Source organism: Limulus polyphemus, unplaced genomic scaffold (genome assembly GCF_000517525.1).
Source record: "Limulus polyphemus unplaced genomic scaffold, Limulus_polyphemus-2.1.2 Scaffold336, whole genome shotgun sequence".
Taxonomy (NCBI): Eukaryota; Metazoa; Arthropoda; class Merostomata; order Xiphosura; family Limulidae; genus Limulus; species Limulus polyphemus.
In genome coordinates this window covers 130,350-144,197 of record NW_013665946.1, presented here as the reverse complement: position 1 = coordinate 144,197, position 13,848 = coordinate 130,350, and the positions used below count along the sequence as shown (strand labels likewise).

The window sequence follows — 13,848 nt, the reverse complement described above, 5'->3', positions numbered from 1 at the left end:
GGACGGCTAGCGCAGATAGCCCTCGTGTAGCTTTGCGCGAAATTCAAAACAAACAAATAAACCCTCATTATAGCGTACTAACCTGTAACCCGTTTTTTGTTTGTTTTATTGTGTGTGTTTTTATAGCAAAGCCATATCGAGTTATCTGCTGTGTCCACCGAAAGGAACCGAACCTCTGATTATAGCGTTGTAACCTGTAACCGGTTTTTGTTTGTTTTATTGTGTGTGTGTGTTTTATAGCAAAGCCATATCGAGTTATCTGCTGTGTCCACCGAAAGGAATCGAACCCCTGATTATAGTGTTGTAATTCCATACACTTACCGCTGTCCCACCAGGAGACCAGTTTTGGGGAAAACAATAGTCATTATCGTACATGCTTTAACCGTGAGTAGATTTGGTTATAGCAGGTCAATAAAAACCAATTTCATTCACAGTTGCCACTTTCAATTGCGTTGTACGCCACCTATCGTAAATATATATGTATATAATATATCCAACAAGTCATGCCTCCAGCAGGGACACATATTGACCTACTAAGACAATCGTTGTCGGCCGAAGTTTGCTCATTTACATACATACATATAATAATACATATAACATACATAAGTGTAGAACGTTACTGTGTTGGATGTAAGACAATTTAATGACGCCGGGCTTGTTTCATTAATCGGAAATGTAACAAGCACCACTTTAAACGTCTAATTGGTGGCTTAATTATTCCGAAGAAATTTTTCGTCAGAAGGTTTTAGACAATTAAACACGTCCAGCACAGTCAAACTACTGCGGACTGAAAACTCCCATTGAGTCACACGCTTTATCTTCGTTTATCCACAGTATCAGTAATCTTATTATAAAAAAGACAAGGTCACCAGTAATAATAGTTCAAGGCACACTATAATCATTTTAATTCACCAAAGGTATGTATTACTTCCTTACGGGCGTAATGACTTGGTATTGTGAGGCTTCTCATAAATAGCCTTATAGTCATTTAGGCGACGGACCTCTGATAGTGTCACAAAATCATGTGTATATATATATATATATTTAATTGAAAAACTTAACTCCAGCTTTTAGTGGTGCAATCTTTTTTTGCAAGTAGGAAACTGCAATAACACGTAACAGAATGCTGATGTATACAAGGTCTGTTCTGGTGGAAATGTTTAAGAACTATTCATATATTTATATGTAACAGTGTAGGACACAAAAATGAATGTAATTTTAAAATATGTATTTTTCAAGTAACGTAAATCTTGATTTACCAGATATTGTGTTGTTATCTGCCTTCTCAGTAACAATAATTAGATATTTTTCAAGTAACGTAAATCTTTAATTGCCAGATATTGTGTTGTTATGTGCCCTCTCAGGACCAATGATTTATCTTCATTATGCCTACCTATCCCAACTGTATGAATTACGTTGAACTGTGCAGTTTGTTTCCGAAACATTTATAGTGTAAGCACGTATTGTTAGATGACGTAGCTAGTGATCGCTCTGGGTCAAGTTCCTTAACTGTCGCATCAATTATATATATATATACATATAATATGATGCAAAGATGAAAGGTGAGCATAAAACAAATGGTACACTGAGTGATAATAATAATAAAAAAGACTGTGAGTGTGTGAGCTTTTGCACGTCAGCACAAGCTTGTAAGACACAAACCTCCTGTTCTATCAACTTGCGGGAGTGGAACAGCGATTAGGCTTAGCATAGACCTTCCGTTGTATCAATTGATAACGATTGGGTACATTACAATCCGACTATGCAATTAAGTAAAAAATAAAAAAAATATATATATACATATAGTTAGATGATAAAGATGCTTGTAAAGTCTGTCATCATGAAACGTAGAGAACTGATTTATTGCTCAAGAACTGCTGCTGCTAACACACGTCGCCCTTAAGTTCATCAAAAAATACAGAGCCTTAACCACCCTTGTGTTTCGATCTTGCATGAAATTCGATCGTTTCGTCGATTTATATTCCTTCCTTTTCTTTTTTTTTTTTGTATACCAGTCTTCTAAAGCCTGGCAAATGTCAAATTTTGAGAAGGATGACTGCTCTCACGTACTAAGCTAAGACTGATTGGCTACATAATTGTAATTGCCAGCCTACTGCGATTTTGGAAGATTTAAGAAGGTGGGAGTGGATAGCTACATGAAGAAAGAAAACGATTTGTTTTTAGTTGTTGTTGATGTTTTTTTTTTCTCAGTAGTATCAAGGCTACAGTTACATTATCAAAGCCATTTCATACACATTCGGTTGCTTTTTTCTGGAGCACCAGATGTCCTTGTGCAGAATTGAGTATGAATGTGGCTTAGAGTTCGTGAACCCTAAAGCAGAGCAATAAAAAGTTGAGATGGAGAGAATCTACACCACCCTGTTTGTAAGTCAACTAATATGTATTTAGAAAAGTATCAGTGAAAATGGTTTTACATCTATAGCACGGTTGTTTGGGTATGTGTAGTAGTAGCTGGAAAGCAAAATTACTTTCCATTTTGGGTCTGTTGTTTACAAAGTGCTTATGTAATTAAACACAGTTTTTAAACACATTCCAGCTACATTTCACTTCTCAGTAAACACACTGTGTATGTGAATGGACTTGAATGTTTCTTAAAGATATAGATATATACGTGTGTGTATTTTATATTCTAATTGTTTGTTTGTTTGTAATTAAGCACAAAGCTACACAATGTTCTCTGCCCACCACGGGTATCGAAACCCGGATTCTAGCGTTGCAAGTCCGCGGACATACCGCTGTGCCACTGGGGGCTTTATATTCTAATAACTATTTTCATCTATCAAACACGAGTTTGCTCTGTCAGCTGTTTGTCTGATTTTGATTTAGGGCCTATCTATCTACTTACATTCCCTTTTAGAACGTGTATAAGTCATCCCACCACATCTTCCTTATATATGTGTCGACAATTCCCAAACATCATATCTTGAATATGTTCAGGTTTGGTGTGCAAGTTAGTCTTTGGGACATCATGTCCAGTTTTGTGTACATGTGACTGACATATGACTGTATGGCTAACAGTAGTAAATTTACTTGTGCACAAGAGCCCCGAAGCCCTTTTTATTTTTATCGTCTTCTGTTAATAAGAAATGTCCTAAAGAATTACACTTACTTAGTTTGTTTGCTTATTTTTCAGAAATGACTGCTATTATCCGATTTTAAATTATACGGTTGTTTTTATAATTTAGTTATTTATTAACGTAAATTTAGATTTGGTTTTTCAGATAATTATTCAGCTTTTCATACTTGAAATATCATGTCCAGTGGTCTGGCATGGCCTAGTGATTAAAGCATTAGTCACAATCTGTGGGTTACAGGTATCGAAACTCACGCCGATCATGCTCACCTTTTCAGCCGTGGGAGCGTTATAATATGAGGGGCAATTCCCACTATTCGTTGGTAAAAGAGGCCTAAGAATTGGAGTTGGGGACTGCTGGCCAGTTGCCTTCCCTCTAGACGACAGTTCAAAAACAGGAACGGCGGAAGATAGCCTTAATAGCTTTGCTATAACTAAATCAAACAGATTTATACTGTTGTCAACAAACAAAGCAAACTATGTCAATATCCACGTGCTTTTCCAAAATGTCGCGAACAACGAAACTCGTACCTATCTGTAAATGAACGATGCGCTATTGGTGACAAGTGTTGCTTTAGTGTATACCAGTGCAGGAACATTTCTGCTTGGCCTTTCCCTTATACAGATGCACCAGCAGCCAATTCACAATCAGTTCTACAACCTAAAATATAACAATCTTTTACAATTGAAACATGTTTATTAACCCCCATCGTTTCGCGTTGCGGCTCCTTTATCCCACCGATGATAGAAGTAAGATCTTAGAACGACTAACTGACAACACAAAGTTTAAAAACCAACAATGTATTCCTATACACGAACTTAGGTTTGAACACTTTCAAACAAAATAACTTAGCAGCATTTTTATAAAGTACTTTCAGGGATATAAGAATTGAAAAAGACTTTATGAACAAGATGTCTGATAAAAATGATTGGTTTGCGGTCATAGACTGTGACGCCCACATTGATAATGTTTATGAACATACAAATTACAGTAGTCCATATAGATGCTTAAATCTTAACTTCACTAAAAACTAAACAGACCGGTAATGCTCTGTTAACTACAATGCGTTGGAATTAAAGACTGGTAATACTCTGTTAACTTCAATGCGTTGGAATTAAAGACTGGTAATACTATTTTAACTTCAATGCGTTAGAATTAAAGACCGGTAATACTCTGTTAACTACAATGCGTTGGAATTCAAGACTGGTAATACTCTGTTAACTTCAATGCGTTAGAATAAAAGACTGGTAATGCTCTGTTAACAACAATGCGTTGGAATTAAAGACTGGTAATACTCTGTTAACTACAATGTGTTGGAATTAAAGACTGGTAATGCTCTGTTAACTACAATGCGTTGGAATAAAAGACTGGTAATGCTCTGTTAACTACAATGCGTTGGAATAAAAGACTGGTAATGCTCTGTTAACTACAATGCGTTGGAATAAAAGACTGGTAATGCTCTGTTAACAACAATGCGTTGGAATTAAAGACTGGTAATGCTCTGTTAACTACAATGCGTTGGAATAAAAGACTGGTAATACTCTGTTAACTACAATGCGTGAGAACTAAGGACTGGTAATGCTCTGTTAACTACAATGCGTTGGAATAAAAAACTGGTAATGCTCTGTTAACAACAATGCGTTGGAATTAAAGACTGGTAATGCTCTGTTAACTACAATGCGTGAGAACTAAGGACTGGTAATGCTCTGTTAACAACAATGCGTTGGAATAAAAACTGGTAATGCTCTGTTAACTACAATGCGTGAGAACTAAGGACTGGTAATGCTCTGTTAGCTAGAATGCGTGAGAACTAAAGACTGGTAATGTTCTGTTGGCTGGTATGCGTAAGAACTCCAAATAACCTAAGTTGCTTAATAACTGAAAATCCTATCACAGTAGACCCTCCTAGTTATGGTCCACCTAAAAAACCCTAAGCTTGGAATATCCCTTAGACTAATTGTATTTGCTTTGGGATCCTTTTCGGAATATTTCCTTAACAAATTCGACTCTTCCTGTGACAAAATTTGGTGGCTGTATTATTTTTAACTTGGTTTTTACTGGCCTTTATCCGTTCATACCAATTCAAGAAGATATTGCAGGGTAGCAGAGTGCTCAAAACCTTTAGGGCACAAGCTCCAAACTTTCCGGAAATCTGAAGAACTGGGAATGTGAGATGTGGAAACGATGGCGGCGGAGTGCTTTACAGTAAGCACATTAGCACGTTTGTGAAATTATACAGAACTGTATTAGAACATAAAAGTATGTATATACATGCATGCAGGTCTTCAGGACACAAACAGCCTTCGGACTCTTTAATTGCTAATAGTTACGGAGGGTGAGAGACTTACGTCTTGCTTCGTATTAAATAAAACAAGTTCTGTGTTAAGTTAATTTATGATATAATCCACACACACACTTAAATAAATATATAAAACTATGGCTTTTATAGAGGTGTTTGGTTTACAAAGTCTGTCATTTTATTTATTCTTGAATATGCTGAATTGATATAAAATACAATAAATTAAAGGGGATGAAGGTATAGCAATATAAAGGTTTAGAAATATTTTTCATCAAATAACAATGTGTTTATTTTTGTTGTTTGTTGTATTAAAAAAATCGTTTTTATAGAAAATCTTCTTGTATCGTAACATTTTTCCGGCCCGCATTTGCCTGACGTTTCTACAGTCCTGGGGTACTGATGTTTTGATGTCGTTTTTAAATGAGCGTAAAGCTGAAGTTGACCTTTATGACGTATCTCTAATCAATGTGGATGGGATTTTGAAATATGTTTTACATGCATAATCACTTCTTGAGATTTGAGGATTAGATTTACAGCGAACTATATGAGGTAGCTTATGGTAATAGGGTAGACGTAGCTCTTTAGAAAGTAAAGCACTCCCCAGGTGGTAACTTTATGCTACATTACATTGACGACCTATATGGTGTTTGGAATTCTCTTCCACCACTTCCTAAATCAGGTCCATGTAAACTTAAGCTTTACTTTGAGCATGCTTTAAACTGCTACACTTTTTGTTTAACTTATCCATCACCATCGCCCATTCAGGAGGAAGAAACCATCATCCCTGGACTTTGGAGAGCGCCATTATTTTGAGAGAATTAATAATAATTTCCCGTATTTATAATAGTTAAATTGGTTTAAGTAATCATTCAGCAAATATTCTCGCCATTTTGCATTTTAACAGTCGCCCTACAAACAAGTTGTTTACTCTATCTGATAACCCCAATAAGACGAATAGGCTACATTAACCTAAGGGTACTTTTTTTGGTATCATCCGTTATCTCTAGGGTTTCTAACAATTGTAAGGTAAGAGGGGATAGAATCGGGTTTAGTAGAGAAATTTTCTTTATGCATTTAAACCTGCTGATGACTGTCAAAACCAAACTGTGTCCCGTGTATTATACACCTTAGGTCATCAATATTCTATAGTATTACATGCAATATATGCAGTGAAAGGATAAACTGGGAGAGACTAAATACGTTCGGCTAAGTAGGTTCGACTATGTTGTGTGTAGCAGTACATTTGGCCACAACCTATTCACCATAAAGACGGAAAGTCCATGAATGTACAACGTATATTTTTCTTATTTTCCAGCAGATATTTCGCTTTTTTCGTTCGTTGTCAACGTATAGTTTTCTTTACACAAACAGTTCCATAGATATCGATAGGAAAACACACAGCATTAATCTTATGTTTACATAAAAACCCTTTTAAAATAAAACTAACCATATCTATCTACCGGTTTGCCTGTAGTAGGCGGCCATAGGTTACATAACGAATCTACTAGATTTAGTTGTGAGAGGTACTTAGGTCTATCTTCATCATGTATGATAAAGTTTTTAGAGTTCTTACTGATGTATTTCTGTTAAAATCTTTCTGGAAGTATTCTATTGATATATTTTGAAGTCTGTCTGACAACATGGGATGTTTGCATAATTGCGTAGTAAGGTTGTGTTTGTACATCTAGGAACTGTGTATGCTTTAGTGATTATTTAATTTTGGATTGTTTGTAACTTGTTTATTTGTGATCTGGTTACATTTAACCATGCTGGGCAGGCATACTTTACCACTGTACGTATGTAGATTTTAAGCATGTTTTCAATTGTTGCTAGTCGGTCGTCGTACATAATTTGCTCTTGTCAAATGTTATTTCTAATTTCGTTTACAAGTTTAGTCCAACTTAGAATCGTATGCTAGGCCCAGGTGTTTGGCTGATGTGGCTACTCGGAGAAGAGTTCCATAGCGGTATAATTTTAGGGGCTGTTTGCTCGTTTTTTTTTTTATTTTATTTTGTGAATATAATTTATCTTAGTTTTCCATTTGTTGAAGTAATTTTCTATTTCATTTAATCGCGGTTGTAATGAGAAAATATATGGTTTGTTTTGAATTTCGCGCAAAGCTACTCGAGAGCTATTTGCGCTAGCCGTCCCTAATTTAGCAGTAATAAACTAGAGCTAGTTAACACCACCCATCGCCAACTCTTTTATCAACTAATAATGGGATTGACTGTTACATTATAACGCTCCCATGGCTGAAAGGGCGAGCATGTTCATTGATGGGGATTCTAACCCGCGACCCGCAGATTGCGAATCGAGCGCCTTAGTCACCAGGTCATGCCAGGCCTGAAAATATAATGTGCTCCTCCTAGCTCGAGCTAGTCATTCGTTTATTAACGAGGACAGGTAATGACCCCTGTAAATGCTTTTTGTGCTCTTTTTATTTTTGGCTTGTTTATTTTTTAGTTGTCGGGAAAAATATTTAATAATATAAACTTTAAATTACGTTTTTTGTTTGTTTTTGTACCTTATTCTTTTGTACAGAAATATGTTAACTTGAAATATTATTTGTGAATTTTACTCCATGTATCTCTCACTAAAACTATTTTTCAAATACTGTAAAATATATCTCGTATTAATTATATATATATATTTGAAATTACGTTTCTTACCTTGTCCTTTTGTACAGGAATTTGTAAATTTTAAAGTATTGTTTGTGATCTTTAGTTCTGTATATTTCACCAGATCCTTTATAACCATGCCACAAATGCTGTTGGTTTAACGTGTTCTCCTCTATCATCACGCATTGGATGGAATCCATTGTTGGATTTTAAACTTTGTATTATCTACTAGTAAGTTGTTCTGAGCCTACTTTTTGATTGGCAAGGTATTAACTTCCCGAAGAAGAAGCAAGGCGATAGATTGAGATAATAAAAGTTTTCCTTGTAAACTTGAATGACTAACACTCCGTTGTGCACTACCCCCACCCCCGGTGGCAAGTCTGGGGGCTCACACCGCTAAAGATTTCGATACTCGTGACGGTTGCAGCGCGGATAGCCCATTGTGTAGTTTTGCGCTTTACATCAAACAAACAAACCGTTGTTCACTATTACGCCACCTTCATTTTCCTTCCAGTAGTTGAATAGGCTTATATAATAAGTTGACGTAAATTTTATCCTTTTTTTCTGGGAGGTACGTTTTTGACATCTTGGGCACTTTTTTTTATGGGAACACAGAGTGATAGTACTGCCTTAGATCCAACCCTTTCCCGTATATGAGGCCGTTATTTGTTTCTTGGTTACCAACGTCAAAGATTCTGCAAACGAAGTAGCAGGAAAATGGTATAACTTATAAGCAAAGGACTTACGAAGCCTAATAATCGAAGAACAATGCCTAAAATGGTAGACCTTGCTAACCAGTATTTCGCAATATAAGATTCCCGTACATTGCGGAATGATAATTACAACTTCAGACGTTTAAGCCTAAGTGCGTCCTGATTCTTGGAAACTTTTCCACTCATGGTGTACTATAGAAACAAAACATTCTTCTTACAATTTGAAGAGTACTGAAGTTGAATAAGTAGTTCATAAGCTGCTGAAGTTGGTCCTTGTAGTAAGATACAAAAGTACTGGTCCGCTACTACATATAATCGTACAGGTTTGAGTGCTTTTTCCGGTTTGTTATCCTGCTTTAACGATCAAACTTTTCATTTTAAAGTTTTTAACCTTTAGGCTTAGTGAATAATGCTGAAGCTAACGAAGCTTGACCTGTTGAAACCATATTGTAAAATAGTACCTATCCTTGATATTTCATTCTTAAATGGCAAAGAGGCATTTAACTTTATACTGATTATCAGAAGTGTATAGAAGCTGCAAAGAAACGTTTTTAAACAGAAAAACAACACGTCAAAAAGATTGTACATTGTTTTATGTAATTAAATTTAGTATGTATAGAAAAACAATGAAATAAAGAACGATTTAAATTTGAGAATGGAAAGCAAGAAATTGAGCGTATGAAAGGTTATTATAGTAACAACACAGCTTCTAGTTGTTACCATCATTCGGCTTTTTTTCTTTTTTTTTTTCAATTATGCAGTTTTGATGTGTACTTACTATTTTATTATTTTATATATTACCAGTACTAAAAATTACAAAATCATTCAGGCATTTGTGTATTAATACTCAGATTTTTGTATTTGTTTTCTTTCTTTCTAAGATGCTCGCTCACCTTCAAAATATTTAGTTTAGAAATTAAAATTTTTGTGGCTGACGACACTTTAACCTAAACAAATTGATGCAGCAGTTTCTAACTAAGTTTACTACTAACCTTTAGGGCCAGATGGTTAGGACTCGCAATCTGTGGGTCGCGGGTTCGAATCCCAGTCCCATCAAACATGCTCGCCCTTTCAGCCGTGGGGGCGTGATAATGTGACGGACTCTTTTATATTTCAGTACAGCTGTACTTATAGGTTTGACGAAAGTAGTAATGATTTTATTATTTGTTTTGTTATTATTACACTAATTATGAGAATTTAATTTTCCCCAATTGTTTCTAAGTGTTATACTAGTAACTACACTCTCTGAATTTACCATATTAATATCTAAAACTAACAAGAAGCCTGAGAGTTGCCTCTGGTGGCTTAGCTGAAAAACCGGGGTCTGATCCCTGCGATAGACATAACGCAGATAGCCCTCTGTGTAGTTTTGCACGTAACAATAAATAAACAAACAAACACGCACTAGTAAATTTTAAAGAGCACATGCAATAAGTAACGTTTGTTCACAATCACAGATAATACATGCAATATGTTGTACAACCACAACTCAACGCATAATGTACCGCATCAAATGGCGTTAACGAAAAACAAACATACGCAATCCACGAGTCTCATGTTTGGAGATAATGGTGTTACATTTTTCCTAAATAGCGTGCCACACACGTATATGTAGTCTTTATGCTCCCTTCATGCACACCATACTAACACTTAGCCAACACAAATCAGTAAGGCAAGGGACTTGACCTGGTCTTTTTTGACATCTTATAACACGCGTAATCTTTTAAATGAAACTGTTACCGTTTTTTATTCTTGTTATTTTTCTTGCTGTTTATAAATTACTTTCTCCCATGACCTCCTCCGAAATGGAGGTTCAACAGAACACCCCATCTTTCCTCTTAATGTAATATGTAGCAACTGCAAATTAAATCGTTTCTGTTCTTTTTACCGGAAGTGTGTTCATAAATAATCACTTCAGCCAGCACTGTGGTCTGATATCGTCACTCTAATATCCGAGATTTAATTGCAACAACAATTAAGGTCTTTAAAGCTTCGAAGTGGTCTTAATCTTGTCTGGTTTCTTCATTCTGTGCCTCTCGTCTGTATTTTTTTAATCTCTGTTTCTTCCTCATCTTGTGTTGAAAACTGAATACGTCGTACACTTAGTTTTTCCTTAGCTTATATAATATTCTCGCTTTTTAATGTATCTTTCTATTCTTCGCCAAGTATTTGTATCATTTAATCTTCCTGTACTTTGTTCAGTTTGTATTTTGTAACTTTTTTTTTTATATTTTTGGGGCCTTATAATATTCGCCACCTTCCCTTTTTTTTGTGTGCGTATTCGCCGTCGTTGTAAATCAACGTAATTTTCCCCTTAGAACTTCAGAAGAAAAGTTCAAGACTAACGATTAAGGTTTTTGCTATTTTTTATCAACTAGAATTATTTTGCTTAACTACATACTTATTTTTCGTACTTCACCGTTAGTAGTCGACACAATATTAAACAGATGAAATTATTCAATTAATTAACTTGTAAGTGGTTGAAGAATGGAACGAAGTTAATCAAAAAAGGACAATGAACAGTAAGTACCATGTAGCGTTTTCAATTTTCAGTGATTACATCTAAAGTATGTGAAAATAAAAAACCCAAAACAGAAAGTTTACAGTGTTTGTGCTGTAAGGTAACAAATGCTTTACATACATGCCATTTTTTTTTCGGTTTTTACTGTTTATGGTGTTGCTATGATAAGTCAACATGGACTGTACTAATGTTACTGCTCTTGGAAATTTTGATAAAATATCTGTGCATATTAAAATATTATGCATTAGTACGAAGTTGCTTAGATTAACTGTTTACCTTCAGTTGATAATCAAAAATTAGATATTTTTGTTTGTGTATGGTTGAATGAAAAAAATAACTCTTGCCACGAGTTTACACATACCTTCCATCGGAGCTCTCCATTCTTGTTCCCACTAGGGGGCAAGTGGAACGAAATGCCCCAGTAAGACTTGTATGTATAGGGCAGTTAAGAGCGAAGAAGTGCTTACAATTGTTATCAGTTTTACAGTGACGTTTCATCACACTTGTTACCCAAGTATAGGGATCATGCTTCGCTGGTCGAGATTGGCTTTGTACATTATTTTCTCCCGTTAGTTGAGCTGTTAATGGCTTGCAATCTTATAAGGGACTATATAGGGTCTGTGCACTGATTTATAATCTGTGTTATGTAAGTAATTGTCAAGTGCTTTAACGTAAAAGACGCATGACTTTTTTGTGTCATTCAAGTGCCATTGTAAGTTGCCTGTCACTGCTGGTGTACATTGAACTTTCCGATATTGTCCAACCATACAACACGGACTAGTTACAGATCAAAGCTGAGCCAAAATAATATATAGATATATATAACAACACCTGTATGTGATTTAACTAAAGTTTACAGCAAATTTATACGAAAATATTTAAAATATTAACATAGGAGCCAGGCGTGGCTTTTGGTTTGGTTTGTTTCGAATTTCGCGCAAAGCTGCACGAGGGCTATCTGCGCTGGCCTCCCTAATTTAGCAATGAAAAGCTAGCTGGTTTCCCTGTAGTCTCTCTGTTCAAAATTAGTGACGGCTAGCGCAGATAGCCTATGAAATGTGCTAGAATATCCGAATTAAACATTCTCTGCACATAGAACGATTATATGTTTGATAAGTTATTCTTATGGAAGTTATATCCTTGCGGTACATTTCTGTTATCACTTAACATATTAATACCAGTGAGTCAAAAGTCTTGATTTTCCCCGTTGTTGTGAAGTAGTTGTGGTATATCAAAAATCTGAATCTTTAAACACGTTGGAGGTCACTATATAAAGGTGATATAAAGGTGAAATTAAACACGTTGGAGGTCACTATATAAAGGTGATATTAAAGCAGTCAAATGTAACCTGAAAATTTCAACCTGGGTTAAAATGTGTCAATACAAAAGTTGTAGCGCACAAACGATATTTCTCGGAAATCTTGTTTTCCTTATGGGTTTCGCCTAATTTTTTAAATCGAAAATATTTCGCTTTAATACAGCGTGGGCTATGAAATTATGCAAATTTACGCGTGCTGATGACCTTGAGTTGATCTTTATATCATGACATCATTTCAGGTAACAAATAGCACCCGATATGCCTGAACACACCATGTCAGCATATTTTCGATACTCCACACCAACTTCACAACAATATAAAAAATCGTGAGTTTTGACTCACACTCCAAAAACTAATCACTTCAAAGTTGGGTCATAGTCCAATTGTATACCAATTTTCGTGTAAATCTGTTTAGATGTTTTCGAGAAACACACACACAGGGGTCTCTATGTCCACCTTCGGAGATAATAATGTTATAAACTGGATATAGTACCTTAACTGGTTTTATTCATAACAATTACATTGTAAAAAGGATATAGAGTTCCTGTTTATTTGTAGTTAAGCACAAAGCTACACAATGGGCTATCTATGGTGTGCCTACCAAGAGTATCGAAACCTGATTTTTAGCGTTATAAATACGCAGACATCCCGCTGAGCCACTGGGGGTAGGGGTGTACAGTTCTTACATTATTTTTATTCATAAACTATTACAGTGCACGCTGCTTACACCTTTATTTTTTTCCTAGAGTATAACAACTACGATATAATAAGTATATATTCCCTCATTACTTTATCCATATGTCGCCAATAGCAATAACATTATAAGCAGGATACCATGTCCGAACTACTTTTTTCATAAAATATAACAATAACATGGAAGATTAAAAATCGGGTTGTCCCCCAGTGGCACTGCGGACTTACCACGCTAGAATCCGGTTTTCGACACCCGTGGTGGGCAGAGCACAGATAGCCCATTGTGTAGCTTTGTGCTTAATTACAAACAAACAAAAATCGGATCATATATTTAAATTTTCATGACCTGGAGTTTACGTTTCAGAGGTGCAGCCACATCTCTATTGTTGACTGCTTGTTTTGTAAGTTGAATGGTGATAGTAATTTAACGTTCTTACGTCAGTTTCATTGATAGCTTGTAAAATGGCTGCATTTAAGTACATCGATTTCATCTCGTTCTTCAGTAGAAATACAAAAAAAACACCGGAGGCTTTGTTTTTGAATTTCGCGCAAAGCTACACGAGGGCTATCTGCGCTAGCCGTCCCTAATTT

At 35.6% G+C, this 13,848-nt stretch overlaps 1 protein-coding gene and 1 long non-coding RNA gene across 11 annotated transcripts in view; one reads left to right on the top strand and one right to left on the bottom strand.

Annotated features, from left to right (window-relative positions):
* The window catches only part of LOC111085333, a 12,575-nt gene extending 3,753 nt beyond the window's left edge, over window positions 1-8,822 (bottom strand). The window contains exon 1 of the long non-coding RNA XR_002610174.1: window positions 8,064-8,822. This is a non-coding gene — a long non-coding RNA (uncharacterized LOC111085333). The remainder of the gene's footprint in view (window positions 1-8,063) is intronic.
* Window positions 1-13,848, top strand: part of LOC106457481 — a 66,129-nt gene that overhangs the window by 47,401 nt on the left and 4,880 nt on the right. The window contains exon 1 of one of the 10 annotated variants that reach the window (XM_022383431.1): window positions 2,281-2,385. The exons of the other annotated variants lie outside the window; for them this stretch is intronic. Within the exon in view, the coding sequence (XP_022239139.1) occupies window positions 2,359-2,385 (27 nt within the window). The 5' untranslated portion in view covers window positions 2,281-2,358. Of the gene's footprint in view, window positions 1-2,280; window positions 2,386-13,848 lie in introns of those variants that run through there. 10 annotated transcript variants of the gene reach the window in all.